The sequence below is a fragment of the Leptinotarsa decemlineata genome, unplaced genomic scaffold (genome assembly GCF_025532065.1).
Source record: "Leptinotarsa decemlineata unplaced genomic scaffold, Ldec_3_MD MMD2_P_RNA_scaffold_14, whole genome shotgun sequence".
In the NCBI taxonomy this organism is placed as follows: Eukaryota; Metazoa; Arthropoda; class Insecta; order Coleoptera; family Chrysomelidae; genus Leptinotarsa; species Leptinotarsa decemlineata.
The window spans coordinates 4,427,714-4,447,611 of record NW_027412528.1 but is presented as its reverse complement, the minus strand read 5'-3'; the positions used below and the strand labels follow the sequence as shown (position 1 = coordinate 4,447,611).

General features: G+C 33.7%; 1 protein-coding gene across 3 annotated transcripts in view; it reads right to left on the bottom strand.

The window, feature by feature from the left end:
* The window catches only part of LOC111514274 (lutropin-choriogonadotropic hormone receptor), a 796,850-nt gene that overhangs the window by 152,135 nt on the left and 624,817 nt on the right, over positions 1-19,898 (bottom strand). For all 3 annotated transcript variants that reach the window (XM_074176962.1, XM_074176963.1, XM_074176965.1), the window contains 2 exons: positions 13,757-13,831; positions 13,587-13,704 (listed from right to left, as the gene is read on the bottom strand). In XM_074176962.1, coding sequence (XP_074033063.1) covers positions 13,587-13,704; positions 13,757-13,831 — 193 coding nt within the window. The remainder of the gene's footprint in view (positions 1-13,586; positions 13,705-13,756; positions 13,832-19,898) is intronic.

Genomic DNA, 19,898 nt, shown 5'->3' with positions numbered 1-19,898 from the left:
TATTATATTTCCACGATAAAATCAATTCATCATCATATTGATTCAAAATTTTTTACTAATATTTTGTTCCTAGTAATCATTCCTACTGAATCCACTTCAGATGTACATATAAAACCTGCTCATTTGAATACTCAAAAATATGTGAATTTTAGAGCAAAGAGAACAGTTATACAAGGAGCAAATCCAAAAACAGAGTGCAAACTCTTACAAGTATTCGATAGGCCAAATATTTTTTTTTTACCTCACCTACAAAATATTTACTCAACATGTGATGTATGATGCTCATTGCTATAAGAAGTCGTTTAAACGATTTTAAGCCAACCAATTCTTATCTATGAATTCAAATTAAACTAAAATGCTGTCAGAGCAGCCCTGAACATTAAACTGGCATTTTGAAATGATGGCATTAATGAACGCCATGTTCGACGTTGGTTTGCGAAATTTTGTTTCGGAGATTTCAGCCTCGAAGATGAGCCTCGATGAAGTCGACATATAGTAATCCAGAAATAGGATTTGGGGACCCTGGTGGAGACTGGCCTATCACAAACGGAGCGTGGAATGACGAAAGAACTGGGCGTCAGCTCCCAAGCGATATTTGATGGTTTGAAACTCATTGGAAAGGTTAAAAAGGTTGAAAAGTGGGTGCCCAACGATTTGAATGATCTACAGAAAAATCTTTCCTGTATTGGATCTTCACATGTGATGAAAAGTGCATCCTCTATGACAACAGGAGACATTCAGGACAGTGGTTATACGCCGATGAGTCACGCAGGCACTTCTCAAAGGCGGTGGTGGTCAGCGGCTGGTGTGATTCACAATAACTTTGTCTAACCGGGCCAAACCATCACAGCAATTGAATGAATATTCCTTGAAATATTACATTTTGAAGTAGAGTTCCAATTCTCTATTCAGCAATATAGCACCACATGTTTCTAGAAATGATATGACTGCATTAACCTTTCTAGATTTTATTATATATATATATATATATATATATATATATATATATATATATATATATATATATATATATATATATACAGGGTGTCCCTGGACTTCCTCTTTTCCTTTCGGGAATGTATAGATGGGGTCAAAATATCACCAGTACTTCATATAACTGTTTTTCCTAAAAGTCTTCGTAACCAAGTTACGGGCCCTCGAAGTTACAAAATGAAAAATGTTTTTCTTTGATAAATTTTCAAGTGAATATTCAAAATCATCCAAATTTCGGTAATTGACTAAACAAATGAATTCCGTCGATGAGCTTTCATGCAGGAGTCAGTTGTTTTGCTACAAAGAGAGGAACGGACTACCCCCGATGGTCCACACCCCAAAACTTTGAAATGACAGATATTTTTCAATATTTTTCAACAAAATAAGGTTACTTGGACAATTTTATGAATAAAAGTACTCGTGTGGAAAGTCGATCGGAGCAACGAGTCTTGATAAAAATGTAGTTCTACTCGACGACATCAAACCCGCTCGTCCACCATTATTTGAAATGAATAATTATCAAAGCAGAAATAATAATGATAACGTCAATTCAACAACATTTATAACAGGAATAATACAAAGTATGCTGAAATGAAGTCGTAAACAAAAAGTACAGTACCTATATGGAAGTTTAAGTCACAATTGTGATAGCAGATATTTTTTCAAAAGAAATATCAAGTTCTGTAGATTCGTGGTGTTTTTGAATTAACAAGCTACTCTACTATGAAATATCGAATTCATTCCATATTTTGTATGTACATAATACGTGTGGAATAATCACGTTTCGTGTTGATCAGTTATCTGAATCTCATGAAACTCAACATTCGAATTTTCAAATTCTTCTTCACAGCTAAACTGTTGAGAAGTTTCACTGATAATTATAATTTTATGGGAGAAATTCTAAAGACTTTTGGAACATGTTCCATTGCAAACCCGAAGAGATATGTGGTTTATGCATGATGGCGCACCTCCTCATTTTAGTTTGATTGTGCGTGACCATCTGAACCATATTTTCCACAATAGATGGATTGGTAGAGGTGGGCCATATTCATGGCCATCGCGGTCTCCGGATTTAAATCCATTGGATTTCTTTCTGTGGGGGCATCTAAAAAGCCTTGTTTACGCTACACCTATTCACACAAGAGATGCATTGTTGAAAAGAATAACATTACATTGTGAAGCCATACGAAACGACCCTGGAATGCTATTTCAAGTACAGAGAGGGTGTCTTCGCAGACTAAGAAAATGTATAGAGAGAGAAGGTGGTCATATCGAGCAGTTTCTGTAGCGGATTTTTCATTTCTGTTTGCTCTTGAGGCTCTTGAGTTTCGTTAGTTAAACGTGTTTGCATTATAAAAATTCGTTATGAACATTTTACCTATCATTTCCATTTTCCTCAAAAACTAATATTTTCGAATAATGGTAGACATCTCAGGATAAATGTTGTTGAATCAACGTTATCATTATTATTTCTGCTTTGATAATTATTCATTTCAAATAATGGTGGACGAGCGGGTTTGATGTCGTCGAGTGAAACTACATTTTTATCAAGACTCGTTGCTCCGATCGACTTTCCACACGAGTACTTTTATTCATAAAATTGTCCAAGTAACCTTAATTTGTTGAAAAATATTGAAAAATATCTGTCATTTCAAAGTTTTGGGGTGTGGACCATCGGGGGTAGTCCGTTCCTGACTTTGTAGCAAAACAACTGACTCCTGCATGAAAGCTCATCGACGGAATTCATTTGTTTAGTCAATTACCAAAATTTGGATGATTTTGAATATTCACTTGAAAAGTTAACAAAGAAAAACATTTTTCATTTTGTAACTTCGAGGGCCCATTACTTGGTAACGAAGGATTTTAGGAAAAAAAGTTATATGATATTTTGACCCCATCTATACATTCCCGAGAGGAAAAGAGGAAGTCCAGGGACACCCTGTATATATATATATATATATATATATTTTTAAAAATAGAACGCCCTGTATATCATTACATATTCAGATGCTACGTTAAATTCTGATATCATTTCATGTTTGGTTTTTGAAATTCGGTTACGGCGTTGTTGAGTTATTGCACTTTTTCTTAAATATAAAGTTTCAAAAAAACTTATTTACTCGTACACGAATCCAGTCTATATCTTTTATTAAATTGAACTAGACTACTACTGAATACAAACCATTATTCTCACCTCTACGATACGATATCGATATCAGTTGAATATAATATTGAAATTCTTGAAAATGTGACTAACTTGAGGGTGAATTGCTTTATATTGCACAATTTCATCAAGTAGCTTATGCTTGTTGATGCCATAGTAACAAATGTTGTTGAATTGTATCTACTTGTCAGTTCGATTCAGTGATTCTTTGCAAAACAGTAACTGTGTTCTTTGTGCGAAAACTCCAGTATGCCTTTCGCGTTTAGTCCAAGTGATTACATTGATATGTTATTAATTTTTGGGGAATGTCAGAAAAACTGCCGTCAAGCACAACGTCTATACCAAGAACATTTTCCAGACAGACCCATTCCGTCACGAATGACTTTTTCGAGAGTTGTAGAAAAATTGCGAACTGGGTCATTTCCTTCTACTATAAAGCATCGTCATCATACGAGATCTGTTAGAACTGAAGATTAAGAGATCAATGTGTTGGCTTATATTATTATTCATCCACATGTTTCTATCCGTACTCTTGCAGAAGAAGTCGATGTGAGTAAATCTAATGTACAGAGAATTCTGAAAGAAAATAAATACCACCCATTCAAAATTCAGTTGGTACAAGGTTTGAAACCCACGGACTTTGAACGACGACTTGAATTCATTGCTTCTATTCAGGTAATATTACATGAAAGTCCTAACATATTCAGTCAAATTTTGTGGAGCGATGAATCGCGATTCCACAATAATGGAGTTGTGAATCGACATAACAGTCACTATTGGTCTCAAGAAAATCCCCACTGGGTCCGCGAAAGTAATTTTCAAACTACTTGGGGTATTAATGTATGATGTGGATTGTTCAATGGCCGCATCATAGGACCTTACTTTTTCAATGAAAATCTCAATGGATTGCGATATTTACATTTTCTAGAAAATGATTTGATTCAGTTGATGGAAGATATTCCCATAGCAGAACGACAAGGAATTTGGTGGCAACAAGATGGTGCTCCTCCTCACAATTCACAGGTTGTTACTGAATATCTGGATAGAACGTACCCAAATAGATGGATTGGTAATAAGGGTCCAATTCGGTGGCCGGCTCGTTCCCCAGATTTATCACCGCTTGATTTTTTCCTATGGGGTTATTTAAATGATATTGTTTTCACTACTCCCCCTTTGAATGTGGATGATCTGAAAATGAAAATTCGACTAGCGTGCAGTGATATTACGCCTGAAATTATAAGAGCGACTTGTACGAGAGAAGTGATTCGAAGTTTCGAAGCCTGTATAATATCTAATGGGCATCACTTTGAACAATTTTTATGACTTATTTCTAGGTACCTACCATTCTTATGAAATGATTTATCAAGTTATATTATTTACATTGTTATTAATTAAAGATTTGTTTTCGAATACACCTCTTTTAATTTCGCAATTGTTTCATATTCAAAATGATTCCTGACTGAATTCCACAACTCAAAATTGAAACCATTACTCCGAACACCCAAAATTTTGACTAATTTTCATGTGATTTGATGCAGAGAGAATAATTGTATGAGATATTTAAAAAAATAATAGTCGTTCTCAAGACTTTACATTTTAAGCAATAACTCAACAACGCCGTAATCGAATTTCAAAAACCAAACATGAAATGATATCAGAATCTGACGTAGCATCTGAATATGTAATGATATACAGGGCGTTCTATTTCAAAAAATGGAATTTTGGTCTGTAGCACCTACACTAAACACCCTGTATATTTAAAAATTATATCAAAATATAGCTCTCATGAACTCCTAAAACTTTTGTATGAAACATTTTTGTGTATCTCCTTCAATAAACCAGATATTGCCTGTCACATAAAATGTGGGACACCCGGTATATATATGTATATATATATATATATATATATATATATATATATATATATATATATATATATATATATAATGTCAATTTTTTTCTCTCTAAAAATACTGATAACTTCAATAGAGGGTGGTGAAAAATTGCAGCTTTTTTTGTTGCTTGGAAAAGTGACACAAAGTTGATTTTTTCAAATGGAACTTCCTTTGTATTATCATAAATTAAGGAAGCTACTGAAATTTGCTTCCGCTCTATGTGAATCATGCGAATACCTAACTAGTCAAGTTTTGGACTTATGAGCATTTCTTGTGAAAATGTCCTCTCAGAATGGTATTCTCATTTTTGGATAATGTGATAAAATTATCAGCAGGACATGTTGAAAGTATAAGCATTTTATTTGAAAATGTCCCTTTAGAATAGTATTCCCATTTTTGGATAATGTGATGAAATTATTAGCAGGACATGTTGAAAGTTCAATGAAAGATATCCGAATCTACCGTAAATTAAGCCACTAACGAGTAGAAACCTTTTTGTACCGAGAAAATTGTGAAAATTTCTGCTTTTTTTCTTATCAATGTCAGGACAGTTTTCAGATTGACAAGAAATGATCATACCAGGGTTACAATAAACTTTCATACCAAATTTGGATCGATTAATGAGTACTTCCAGAAATACAGGGTGTAACTAAATAATTGTGAAACATTCAAGGAGGTGATTCCTCATCAAAAAAAGATAGGATCTTTCATAAAAAGAAATTTTATTGGAGCATCCCTTGTTAAGATACAGCCCCTTGAAGGGGGTACATGGAATTTGTATAACAATTTTTTACAAGGTTCAATATTGACATTAACCTGACGTTTTGTACTATTAAAAGACACTTAGTCAGAAATTCATTTGGTTTACCCCATGGTTGTGAGGGGTGGAAAACGCAACCCCTGAAATTTATTTCCAATGTAACTTTTCGTCTTATTATTTGTTTACCATTTGAAAATTCATTTCCGATAGCCTGTTCCATTCTGAACAAAAAATGTCTCTTGGGTTTTTTGCCCAAAATTAACCAGGACGCAGCAAAAAATATTTTACGAACAACTACAGAGATACATCGTCATAAATGCGAAAATACTAAACTAATCTATCTAGTAGGTCGCTATTAGCGATAGTGAAAATTGAATTGGTATGATGCTGACAGTTTGTGAATTTTCGAAATTAAATTAATACTAATTGTGTGTTGTTGTTCTGTTCTTAATTTGTTACATTAATAATTCACTTGTTATTGAAATGACATATACAAATGAAGAAATGGCTGATATGCATTACGTTTACGGTCTGTCGCAGGGTAATGGGTTCGAAGCTTCTAGAAGATATACTGAAATGTATCCTCAACGGCAGCATCCTTCACATAGAATATTTGCTCGACTTCATCAACGATTACAAGAATATGGTTTATTCGACAAGAGAACGCAGGATTGTGGTCGCCATCGAGGAGTACGAACACCACTAGAGGAAGCAGTACTTAATTTGATTGAAGAACAACCTACTACCAGTACTAGAAAGATTGCTTTCCAGCTAAATGTTGATCATATGACAGTATTTCGAATTTTGAACTCTTATATCCTCACCATCTGCAAGAAGTACAGGCACTGGTACCACGAGACTTTCCGAACCGTCTTGAATTTTGCAATTGGATGCTGGAAATGATTAGAAGAAATTGTGACTTTCTGAAGACGATAGAATTCACAGGCGAATGTAGTTTTTCTCGGGACAAGATTATTAATTTTCATAATTACTACATATGTTCTGATGAAAACCCTCACGTTATTGTCGAAACTAACCATCAAGAACAGTTTTCTTTTAACGTGTGGCTCGGAGTTATTGGAAATGATTTAATTGGGCCTCATTTTCTACCTCCTCGATTGAATGGTGAGGCATACATTCAATTTTTAAGAGGAGTGCATCCAGTACTGCTGGAAGAAGTTCCTTTGGGCGTCAGAAGGGACATGATTTTATGCATGATGGGACTTCCGCCCATTTTGGTCAAGTAGCACGTCAGCATTTAACTGAAACATACACAAATCAGTGGATAGGTCGAGGAGGATCACAGAACTGGCCCGCTCGATCTCCGGATCTCAATCCTTTCGATTCCTCTATTTGGGGCCATTTACAGCATTTGGTTTATCGTATTCCTGTTCGCGATGTAGAGGACTTAAGAAACCGCATCATCGATGCGTGCAGGGTAATCAGAGAAACTCCAGGAATATTTGAGCGAATACGTGGCTCAATGCGCCGACGTCTAGACGCAAGCGTGATGTCTGAATGACCATTTACTATGATTTCTACATGTTGTGTGTTTTGTTATCAATAAATCAGTTTTGTTTATTACCCTCCAATCGTTTAATGCATGTACTAACTACAAAATAACAACAAATCCAGTTCGCCTTTATGACGACGTAACATAATTTTTTGTCGCTAACTGGTTTATTTTGGGCAAAAAACCCAAGAGACATTTTTCGTTTAGAATGAAACAGGCTACCGGAAATAAGTTTTCAAATGATGAACAAATGATAAGAGAAAAAGTAACTTCGAATATAAATTTTAGGAGTTGCGTTTTCCATCCCTTACAACTATGGGATAAACCAAATGAATTACTGGTTAAGTGTCTTTTTGGTAGTTTAAAACGACAGGTTAATTTCAATATTGTAATTTCTTCAGTGCTTGTGAAAAAAATTGTTATACAAATTTTATGTACCCCCTTTAAGGGGCTGTATCTTAACAATGAAGTTTCTTTATATGAAAGATCCTATCTTTTTTTCGATGAGGAATCACCTTCTTAAATGTTTTACACTTATTCAATTACACCCTGTATACATGCCGTCAAGGGACGGTAAATACTCCTGAGTGCCGTCCCTCCACATGACTCCTGCAGACGACAACAATTAAATTTAATCGTCCCATATCTTTTGTTTGTGTTTACGACACCTTTCCGGCACTAATGGAACTGCTATCAATAAAAAAGAAATAAAGTTCATTTAATGCTTCTCCATTTAAAAACTTCGAGACGAAATCTTTTTCAATTTATCTTGGCGTAACCATTTCGGTTCATAGTATTTATAGACATATATAATCCAAAAAACTTCAATGTGATACTCTAGGAACATGGTTGAAATTAAGTTCAGATGTGATTAACTCAAATAATGATTCGAAATCATAGAAAATGACAAGATTGCAGTACAGACGTATATTTTTATAAATGATAATAGTGCTTTTTATTTTATTAATTTTCACTTCTAATTGAGTTTCTCACTTGTTATGATGAAGGATTTTCTTGGGTTAACTATTATCATCAAATTGTTTGTTGGGGTAGGCCTTATACTTGATCATCTGGACTGATAATAGGATATGTGATCTGCGTGGTCTCAGTGGACGAACGAAATGATTTGGTTTGAAGGACCCCTAACAGAATATTTGGCTAAAGTTTGCGAAGTTCTCTTAATCTTTCATATTCACCTATTTGAAATATCCTTCAAGTTGTAATAATATTTATAGATGATGATTATACAGAGTGGTCCAACGAAAAGTATGCACCTTGCTTCTCTCCTTTTTTTGTAACTTAATGAAAAAATGCTCAGACAGGTCAATTTTGCTTTTGAGGGGGACACATTTTAGATGTATTTTTCTACATGTGCCTTCAACCCCCTAGCGAGGGTGAGTAACAACCCTAAAATTTTAAATAGAAAGTGGGGTCGAGTGATATATCATTTGAAAGGGAACAAAATTCTCTTTCCAATGATACCTAATTTGTTGTATTTACTTGAATAGTTATAAAAAAGCAAGAATATTTACTTGATATTTTTGGTGTTAATGAAAATGCGGAAAAAACGGCATTTTTATCACTACTACATTCCTCAATTTCTCTAGTGCGTTTTTAAGTTCAAATAACAACAACAGATAAGTGTACAAAAAGAATTTAGGCAAACGTTCATTGATTCAGTTCGGCTTTTCAAATTATTTCAACTTTACTGTAGAAATGGTTTATTCCATTCCTTAACGAGTTGAAATTGTTAAACTTTATTATCAACATAATAGTTGTGCTAGACTTACTGCTCGCCTCTTTGATAACATTCATCCCGGGAAAAATGTGAATGATTCGTACGTTGCCAAGTTAGTCCAAAACTTTGTCGATACCGGATCTGTCTGTAATGTGAAACACCAGCCACGGAAACCGATCAGAAATGAAGTAGTGGAAGTCGCTGTTGTGGGACATGTTGAATTGGATCATACTCAAAGTACCCGTCAGTTTGCTGCAGCCTTAGGTGTCTCCCGTTCGTCCATAATACGGATATTGAAAGTCTATACATTTCATCCGTACAAAATTAAATTAGTACAGGAACTCAATGAAGATGATCCTGATAGAAGGCTGCAATTTTGTGAACAACAGAGCCAGCTATCATTAAACACGTGCTTTTCCGATGAGAGTACATTTTTTTGAATGGAGCTGAGAATAGGCATAATTGCCGTTACTGAGATGACAGTGACCCACACTTATTCCGAGAGGTCTATACACAGTACCCTCAAAAAATCAATGTCAATCAATTGATCCTCTCATAATAGAAATAATTGAAAATGACCAAAATCATAATGATGATCGGCTTCATTTCCAGCAAGATGGAGCACTTCCTCACTATGTTGCTCCGGTAAAAGAGTTTTTAGATGACCGGTTTCCTGGACGGTGGATTGGAAGGAGATGCCCTATCGAATGGCCTGCCAGGTCACCTGATTTACCGCCTTTAGACTTTTTCGTTTGGAAATAAGAAATAAATATTTTGCTACGCAGCCCGAGTCCGTAGAAGAATTTCGCCAACGAATTACAGCAGAGTGCAGAAGTATAACACCTGATATGCTACAGAATGTTAGGAATAGATTTGAACAAAATCTGTATTATTGTATGGAAGCAAATGGGTCACATTTTCAGCACTTGCTGAAGTAGGATTCTACTAAGTCAATTACACATTTCAAAGTACTAGGTTGTAGTTGTTCTTCTTCATAATACCTACATGTTTGAGTGAGATACAACAAATTAGTTATCATTGAAAAGATAATTTTGTGCCCTTTCAAATGATATATCACTCAACCCCACTTTCCATTTAAAATTTTAGGGTTGTTACTCACCCTCGCTAGGGGGTTGAAGGCACAGGTAGGAAAAAACATCTAAAATATGTCCCCTTCAAAAGCAAAATTGACCTGTCCGAGCATTTTTGCGTTAGGTTACAAAAAAAGGAGAAAAGCAAGGTGCATACTTTTCGTTGGACCACTCTGTATGTAGAGGCACATGCTTGTTAACATGAAATCTATCAACGTTTTTGTAAACATAAATAACTCCAATAACGTAACTGTAATTGAAATGAAGGTGAATGTAATAAACTCCAGTAACGTAAACGTAATTAACTCTCATAATGGTTCAGAATCATAGGTAATATTGAGATTGCAGTACAGAAAAATAGCATTGTGGATCAAAAACACTGATTCATTGCATTTTAATTTTAATTGTTTCAACTACTGAAAGTTGGTGTTGGTAATATCAAAATATTTCGATTCGTGTAGAAGTTATTCAAGCGGACTCTCTCGAATGTTTCTTTGAAGTCAAAATAGATAATATCACTAAGGTTCTTCAGACCAATAAACGATACAGCGTAGTTCAAAAACTTAAAAAATTTGGTTTCCAAATACTTCTGTGCCTGAAAATAAATTTAGCTAATTCCTTGGTGAGTTTTTGTCTCTATGTTTTTTTTTATAAAGTTCCGAATGTTTTTTTGGAATATATCAAGCAACAACATTCTTTTGTAGATAAATTTCAATTTTTGTTATCTTCAATGATACTGATATAGGTTGGACTGTTTTGTATATACGAGGTTTGTTTGAAAATTTAAGTGAATGTTTAAATTTTGCGATATTTTCATCATTTTATGTTGATACACTCGTCTCTCACATATGTTCACACTTTCTGCTGTTTAGCATACTTAGTTCATGAGTAAGAAGCATAAAAAATAGAAGTATTTTACGTGTTCGGCAATTTTCTGCTATCAAAATGTTGACTGCGGCATGTGATGTGAATGACAACTTGGGCATGAAGTGTGTGACAACAAAATTCATTCCAAAATTTCTGAATTTTAACTAAAGAATCGTCGCATGAGCATCGCTCAAGAATTGTTGAATGACGTTAACGGCAATTCAGATTTGCTTAAAAAGATCATAACTGGTGGAGAATCATAAGTATATGGTTGTGCCATCGAAATCAAAGTCCAATTGTCCTAATGAAAGAGCTCAGAAGAGCCAAAACCAAAAAACACGCCAAGTTTGACCAAATGTCACGGTTTTGTCCACTTTCTCCTTTAATCACCGTACATCAGGATTTTTTGGCACATGGTCCTACAGTCAATAAGAAATATTATTTTGAACTTGCGAGAAGCGATACGAAGAAAATATCTGGTATTGTGGTAAAACAATTCATGAATTTTCTATCACGATGATGCACCTGCTGACACGTCATTGCTTGTTCATAATTTTTTAGCAAAAAACAACACCGTAATCATGCCTTAGCCACAGTATTCACCAGATTTGACCCTCTATGACTATTTCTTGTTCCCAAGTCTGAAGAGACCAAAAGGACGGTGTTTTGCGATGATTGAGGAGATAAAAACTGAATTGCTGAGAGAATTCAGGGACATAACCAAAAAGTGCATATCAGAACTGCTTCGAGGATTGGAAAAAAGCTGGTACAAGTGCATTGTATTTGAGGGAGACTATTTTTCTGATTTACTCGGCCGTTACTTGTTGAATATCCACAGTTATTTCATAAACTACATCTTACGATTTGATCTCCACAAACCTTATTTGAGAAATATATCACGACATGTTTCGCTAACACTGTAGCTTCTTCAACAGTTATTTGAACACTACAATATGCTTCTTCCACTGATATTTATATATCACAGGTAACTATAATTGAGACTACCTCCATCAAGTTATCTAAACCTCTAAATTTTTTATATAAATTATCATTACCTAAAGCATATTACCTCACTTCCACATCAATAATAATACTTACTCGTTTCTTAAAGAAAACAAGTTCAATAATGGTGATCTATTCAAATCTAGATGGTCATTCATCAGAATGTTTGAATTTTTAAGTTTATTAATTTCCATTGCTTCCAAATGATTCAGTTTCAAACTTTTATTTTCTAATTACGAAATTTGGAACTCTTCGTTAAAGTTATAATTTTTTTTCCAAAAGATTATGTGAATGAGTTGTTGAACATGTTTTCTTATTCACATAGCTCATATTATGATGTACCTGGATTCGATTTCCAAATTTTCTACCAGTTTGACCTTAGGACACGTTCCACACTTCAATTTCTATACTATTGATTTCCCGAATTTGAATGTTTCGTCTTTATTATTTTTAACTAACTTTCTCAACATATTACTTGTTCTATGTGCAATTTTAATATCTCGTTTCCTCAAAAATTGAGCCACTTTTTCTGTTGTTTTTACAAAATACGTAAAAGCTCCACAATTTTGATTTTGATTATCTAACTTATCAATAGGAGAAACGTCTCGAATCACTTCCGAGTGGACTTTTTTGGAAAATATTTCGTTTGTTAATTCAGCTTTGAACCCATTTTTGTGCAATTTGCTTGACGATATTAAGTTCTCTATTGAAATTATCTATTGAAAGAGAAACAATGACTAATCTGTGAATCATGCTATTATAAGTTGCTACTTTGAGTTGACATGAATGGGTAGAATCTTAATGTACAGTAATTGTGATAAATTGAAAAATCAGATGCAGCCGTAGCTATTGGCGGCAAACATATTGAATTCAACTTAGTTGTTCATTCTACTAATTGTTAAATCCAAGAAATTGGTTGAGTTTGAGTTTTCTCCTTCTACTACGAGAGTGAATTTAATCTTTTCATGAATTTTCTTAATATCCCTATGAAAGCATCTAATTGTCTCTCAGTACCTGTAAAACATACCAAAACGTCATCCACATATCTATGCCAATATAGGAAATTCTCAATCAAAGGATGTTTAAAAATCGTCTTCTCTAGGTTATCCATGAAAATTTTCCGTAGGAGGCTTATCGAATTTCTCATAATTGAATCAACTAATTCATTTATTTTGATCTGAATTTTAAATTTCCGTGTTCAATTTTATTTATTCTCATTTAAATTCTGAATCAATATGGTGGATATAATTTTTTCGGGATCGATTTCTTCGAACAAGCACCATGTAGAAATTCTAAACATTGTTTGAATAAATGAGTTGGGGAACTTCATGTTCAATTGAATTTTTTATTTAAATTAGTATTTAAGAAAATATTGGTGACATTTCAGTTTTGAATGGAAGTAACTCCTTTGGAATATATATGTCCCAGGTTCAATGAAAAATAGAGTAAGAAAAATGGATTGAGTTATTTCAGTAGTCTACTAATTGATCAGAGCATAATGGCGAATACAGTTGGGGATAATCGAGTTCTAACAATAATTCATTAAATAGGCATGCAACCCACCTGGAAATTGAACACTGATGGAAAAACTTTCAGGCTTTTCGTATTTTGAAGTTTCAGGGTGTCGATTTCTCTTATGCCTTCTATGGGTAAGTGCGTTATTGCTGTATTTGACAAGTCTCTGTGAAAAAATAATTATACATTTTGAAATATGAAAAGGAACGTATACTCACAAGTAACGCAAACTTTTCAGTCCCAGAAAAGCTCTCTTGTGGAGGTTTTGAAGTGCAAAGTTCCCTTTCAGACTCCTGGAAAAAATATTTCTGTTCAGTGATGAATCATCACATATTATAGAAGATATATGCATACGTTAATGAAAATTGAACTACGTTGTTTACAGTTCAGAAACTATTCACTAAATGAAAATTATACAAGTCAAAAAACTGTAGTGATATTAATGAGGTTATAAAAATGTATTCAATCGAGAGGAGAGTTCATTGAATAATAAAATACTTAATTTTTCATTCTCAATACATCTTCCTGAACGAAAACAAGAATAATGTTCTCATGGAAGTAATGAATTCATTACAAAAATTATGTGGAATTGTATCATAATTTGAAATGAATACGGTGAAAAAATATTTCACTCAAGCATCAAACAAAATTATTACTTTATATTTACTTACTGAAAATCAAAATTAGTTTGTGATAATCGAAAATACATCAACAAGAACTGAAATATAAATAAAGTCTGCAAAAAGAAAATAGTCGCTAGAAGCCAGATCTAAAGAATGCGGTGGATGCAGAAGCAATTCGAAGACCAATTCATGCAATTTTGCCATTGTTGTGATTGACTTGTGATACGGTGCGTTGTCTTGATGAAACTAAAATTTTTTCTTTGCCATATGCCATCGTTCCTTCGCAATTTCGGCCTTCAAACGCTCCAATAACGCTATGTAATATTCAATGTTGATCGAATTTCCCTTCTCAAGATAGTCGATGAATAATACACCACGCACATCCCAAAATACCGTGGCAAAAACTTTTCCAGCTGATTGTTGTGCCTTCGGTCGCTTTGGAGGAGGTTAACCAGTAGCTCTCCTCAGATGAGGATCATTTCGATTCCGAAATGATGGAGTGATGGATCCATGTTTCATCCATTGTCACATATTGACGCAAAAGTTTGGGTTTTTTATGTTTAAACATTGCCAAACACTGCCACTTTGAACAGAGCTTTCTCATAGTTGAATGCTCATGCAATATAAAGTCAACATGTTTTTTTGATATCTTTATAATGTCAGCGAACTCACACAACTTCACTTTTTGATCATTCGAAACGATTTCGTGTATTTTGGTGTTACTGCTTCATTTGGGCGTCCACTGCGTTCTGTATCAACGGTGTCTCTACGACAACGTTTGAAGTCAGCAAAGCAACTTTCAATTGTTTTTTCTGATGTTTTAGAAATAAAAAAAGTAGTGTCACTCTTGGCACAATAACTCACAAACTTATCAGTAGAATATCATGAAATTCCGTTCGAAGTTGGTACTACCAACTGAAAAACCGGTGCATGCAATAAGAATTAGCGCCATCTATGTGTTAGGTCCCATACTTTCCAGCCCATGTAGCATATGACTGGATGGATGACGAAAAATTGCTGACGATTTTCTGAAGTATGTAATCTGGAAGAGTCTTCGCTAATCATAAATGTAGCACCATAATAATTCATAGGAAAGCGCTACTGATCATGGCACTTCGAGTTCTATCAAAATATCAAATAATTCTGTTCAACAGTGAAAAAAGTATACTCATATTCATAAAAACTGGAACTTGTCGAAATGTACGAAATGTTTTGAAATGGCAAAATGTGTCGCCGTTTTTATATCTGAGTCCGAACGATTCGAATGTGTTTTAAGAAAGATATTCGTTAGGATGAAGTCATTACCATATTTTTCTGTTATCTACGTATTATTATTCAATTTAATATACATTGCCTTGGCCTAGAAAGTTTGAAAATTCTCATATATTTCACAGTTTCCTTTGGTTATCCAAATTTGATCATCCAATGAAGCCTCTGTAGCTCCACAGGACATTATGGATTACTAAGAGACTGGTATATTATTACGAAGATGATGTATCAGTCTCTTTTCAAAAAATATTTTGCTGACGTTCAAATAAAATCCAAAGGATTTCGCGATGGGAGTTTCTTTTGTCGTGTATTCTTGAATATAACGCGATAGGGTAATCACTGTATTCCCAAAGTGTCAGAAGACAAGATTTATTTTACATATTACGAAAGTTTCGAAATATGTTCTGAAATCATGACAATTCAGAAGAAATTTCATCAAGTTTCAATCCGATCTATACATTTTTCGCAAATTGCAAATGAGTTATGTTGGTTCTTTGTAGTCGATTGTTATCAGTTGAAAGTTGTTGCACATGACGTAAATCTTCCATACGAAAATAATCCGTTATTGAACGGACTCCAAAGTCTAAGTGTGTCTGCGAATTGACGAGTATCGAGTCATTATGTATTTATTTGTTTCAGTTCGTTTCAGGAATGTCTGATGATTTTTGTACAATTTTTATCTCTGAATATGAAAGGAAGTAATAAGTTATTTATCCATTCTTTCAGTGAGGTGTGGTAGGTATTGTTTATTAGCACAATACATTTTCCTCTGTTTGTGTTGTGTTCAGCGTTCAATGGCGGTTAGACATTCGATAATCTAATCAAATTGAATCGAAATCGTCTAAGTCCTTGAAAATAATCTTCGATTTGAAACTGTTCGATTTTCCGTTATTTCGTTACTGTAAGGAAAGATGAACTCGCTTCCTGAAAAAACAAAAATCATTTTTTTCAATATTCAAAGATTTGTAGTATAGTGTGTTGGTCATAATCAAAATATTTCTTGAAACGATACTGAGAAATATACATTAATGATATTACTAAACGAAAACTTCAAATCAGTCTGAGGATGTGTGTAAGACATTGAAAACATTCATTAACATTTGTAGTGGTTTCAAGGAAATAACTCAATTGATTATCATTTTTTGGTGTTGTTTTAGCATATTTATATATTTATTCACAGATAGAAGTATAGATATACAAATGCAAAAATCTGTTTTCAGATTGGGTTTCGCCAATTTATTTTGAGTCTCGATCCATTGAATCAAAAAACGCATGTAAATTTAAAGTATGAACCAGAGAACTTCACTCTCCAATTCCTATGTATTCAAGCTCTCAAAGTAATTAACGTAGAGACCTTCAACAACCCCTTTTTGATGTTATCAGCATTTATGTCGCTCTAATAACCGCATCCATTTGTCGTCAAATTACTGGGGAGTTACATTTATGTAAACTATTGAGTTGGTCTTTTGATACTTCTTGATTTTTCACATAGATATCCATTATTTTTCACATAGATATTCATTGTTCATTATCCATCAAAAACATAGAAATAATTCTATTGAAAATACTTTTCCAACACCAGAACAAAAATTGCGGTCTCTCGTTGCGCGTTTCGCTAACCAAGTTGGCATTTTCAGGAGATCATTATGACAGTCATGATGATCCCCTTTATGTTCTAGTGTTGGGAAAGTATTTTCAATAGATTCATTTCACGCTAGAGGTTCCAGTACGAACTATCAACAGAAATAATTATTTTCATCGACTTCATTAGTAGGTCTTTTCGTATTCAACAATATGAAACATTTCTGTTCACCTCGATAAGTTACTGCATGAATTCATATTCATTAATTTTGTCCATCGAAAGAAAACGCTAAAGGATGGCTGAAGGTTGGCCCTTTGGTATTCACCAATAAATGACATTTATTATTATTTATAATATTCCGAAAGCTAAGCTCTGTTCACGTCTTTGAAAATTAGAAAAGACTTAAAGATACTTTGAACAAAATTGTAGGAAAAATGTAAATGTAGAAATTAATTAGTTTCATCTGATTCACATCCTAAGTAATGTAACTTTAACTGTAAAAGACGAAATGTATTTCAATGATACCACTTCCATCTAAGGAGACAAAATGCAGTTGAACAAGATTGATACCGTACAGATTCATTCTGAAAATCACCCCACCTACATAGACTAACAAAGCCTCACTACCTTGCTGAAAAACTCCACTAACATCAACTTCAAGCCCTTGAAAAATGCAATACTCCTAATATTCTACGGTATATTTGTATTCTGCTATTATTTTGATTGTCCCAAATATTTAATATGGGAATGATCTACTTACTCAATGTTTCAGAAAGAGAAATGTATAAAAGAAAACGGAATAAAAAAGTATTGGTGAAAATCATCCATTTTGCTCATTCAACACTTCATTAAATACTGGACTAGATAGCGATAATAATGAGGATAATGTAATTGATTATATTATAAAAGGTTTATTGCCCATCAAAAATCATTTAAAATAAATCTTCACAAAACATTATTCAAAATACCACTTTGTATTTGACGTGCTCTCAGTTCAGATCATCAATTTTCATTCCCACCTGGTCTTCTACCAACGCCAACAATTTAAAATGTGATATATTGGGGCTCTGAATATCATTCGAATATTTCTTCCTGCTGGGCAAGGATGCTTAACACTACCTTTCCACGCAAATTCTCATATAAGTAGGGATGACTCCTGTATTTGATCATTTTGAAGAATAAGCATGATACATGGAGACGTCTACGATTGAATGTATTCAACCACTTCAAAACATTTATGTGAAATTGTAGACTTCCTTATACCGAATATTATATAAGGTAAAGGAACCATCAACTGACACTTTAAGGAAAAAAATTGATCAAAATTTATATCTCCGAACATTCAACAAATAGGCAGTAGGGGCTCATTGTAAATTCATATTTCAATGTCCTTATATGATGTATGATAGTGGTTTTTCAAAAAGTTCATTGAATTTTTTTTCTCACTTATTAATATACAGAACTATATTTTCTTCAATAACTGGCATACATGATGTTTGGAATAACCAATAGATGAACCAATAACTCACACCTTCGAGCAAATATGTTGAAAAAGCTTTATTCATTCATTGTATTCAAAATTCAAACATAATCTGAATATTTGAGAAATTCTGGTACACGAAATGCTCCTCTTTCATTGGCCTTAGCAGTTTCTTCAATTTTTTCCATAATATCTTTGAAATCATATCACAAGCTCTCTTGTCTATGAGGTCACTTTTTTGCATGATACTTACAAATGCATTTGATTCATTTATTTCCGTAATAACTCCAGGAAAATAGTCCTCCTCATATAATACTATTACATGGTCACCAACGCTAAGCGAACTAGGATCATATATTGAATTCAGACGTTCATCATTTTCATAATGAAGTTCTTCTTCAGATTCTAACTAGAGTTATCTACTTGATTCAGATGAAGACGATGACAAAATTCTTCTTTTGACTTGTTTAATTTTTTCCTTTGCTGTTTTTTTGTTTCATTTCCCTTTATAGTTTTCTATCCTGTTCAGCTTTTTCATTATCTTTGATTTTTTGTTTAATCAAGTAATATCCTTTCCATCTGGCAGATGTTGCTGCTGCTGGCAACTTTCCTTTCGATCTCTATTTCACCTCGTTTTCATCTGAATTAGACCAAAACAAACATTTTTTGAAAGGAGTTGGTAAATTTTTTAGTGGTGTTACTTCCTCATGACTAATAACAGATGAAGATGGTTGGGGCTCTTGAATGATATTGGCAGACGCGATGATTTGTTTCAGCTGGTGTCTCAATTTCAATTTGTTCTGAATCTTGGCTTTCTCTTACTCACTCAGTCTCATAGGGAATGGTGATATTCGTGACATCTTTTTCATTGTTTTTTTATCTGTCTCCAAAGAAAAGTGATGTATTCTTTACATCCATTCCACTGATCTCCGATCGTATTCAGAAATTATATCAATGTTTGTTTCTCAATTAATTTTTCCAAATATGATAATTCATCATTCGATGTAGACTTTTTCAAAAGACTTCTAGAATTGGCAAGAGAACGGGAATGATCTGCTTTGAAATATTTTTCGTATTTGATAGCAGTTGGATGAAGTGCTATCAAATACGAATTTTTCACACATTAGCAGCCACCCTTCCAGAAGATAAATTTCGGAAAACTCTATTGCTCATTTCAGGATGTCTTTGCATGAATAAAAAATACCATTTTTTACCTGGTCTTCCACATCTGAAATGATTATCTCTCTTATTCTCTTTGAATATCATCTCAAACGAATCTATGAGTCCTAATTTTGTTGCTGAGAAAGCACAATATGAAAAAGTCATCTCACAAAGGATTCCTCTTCCAATGCAGTTAGATTCGTGGATGGGCCTTTTCGACATTATCCAGGATATTTTCCAGTCTT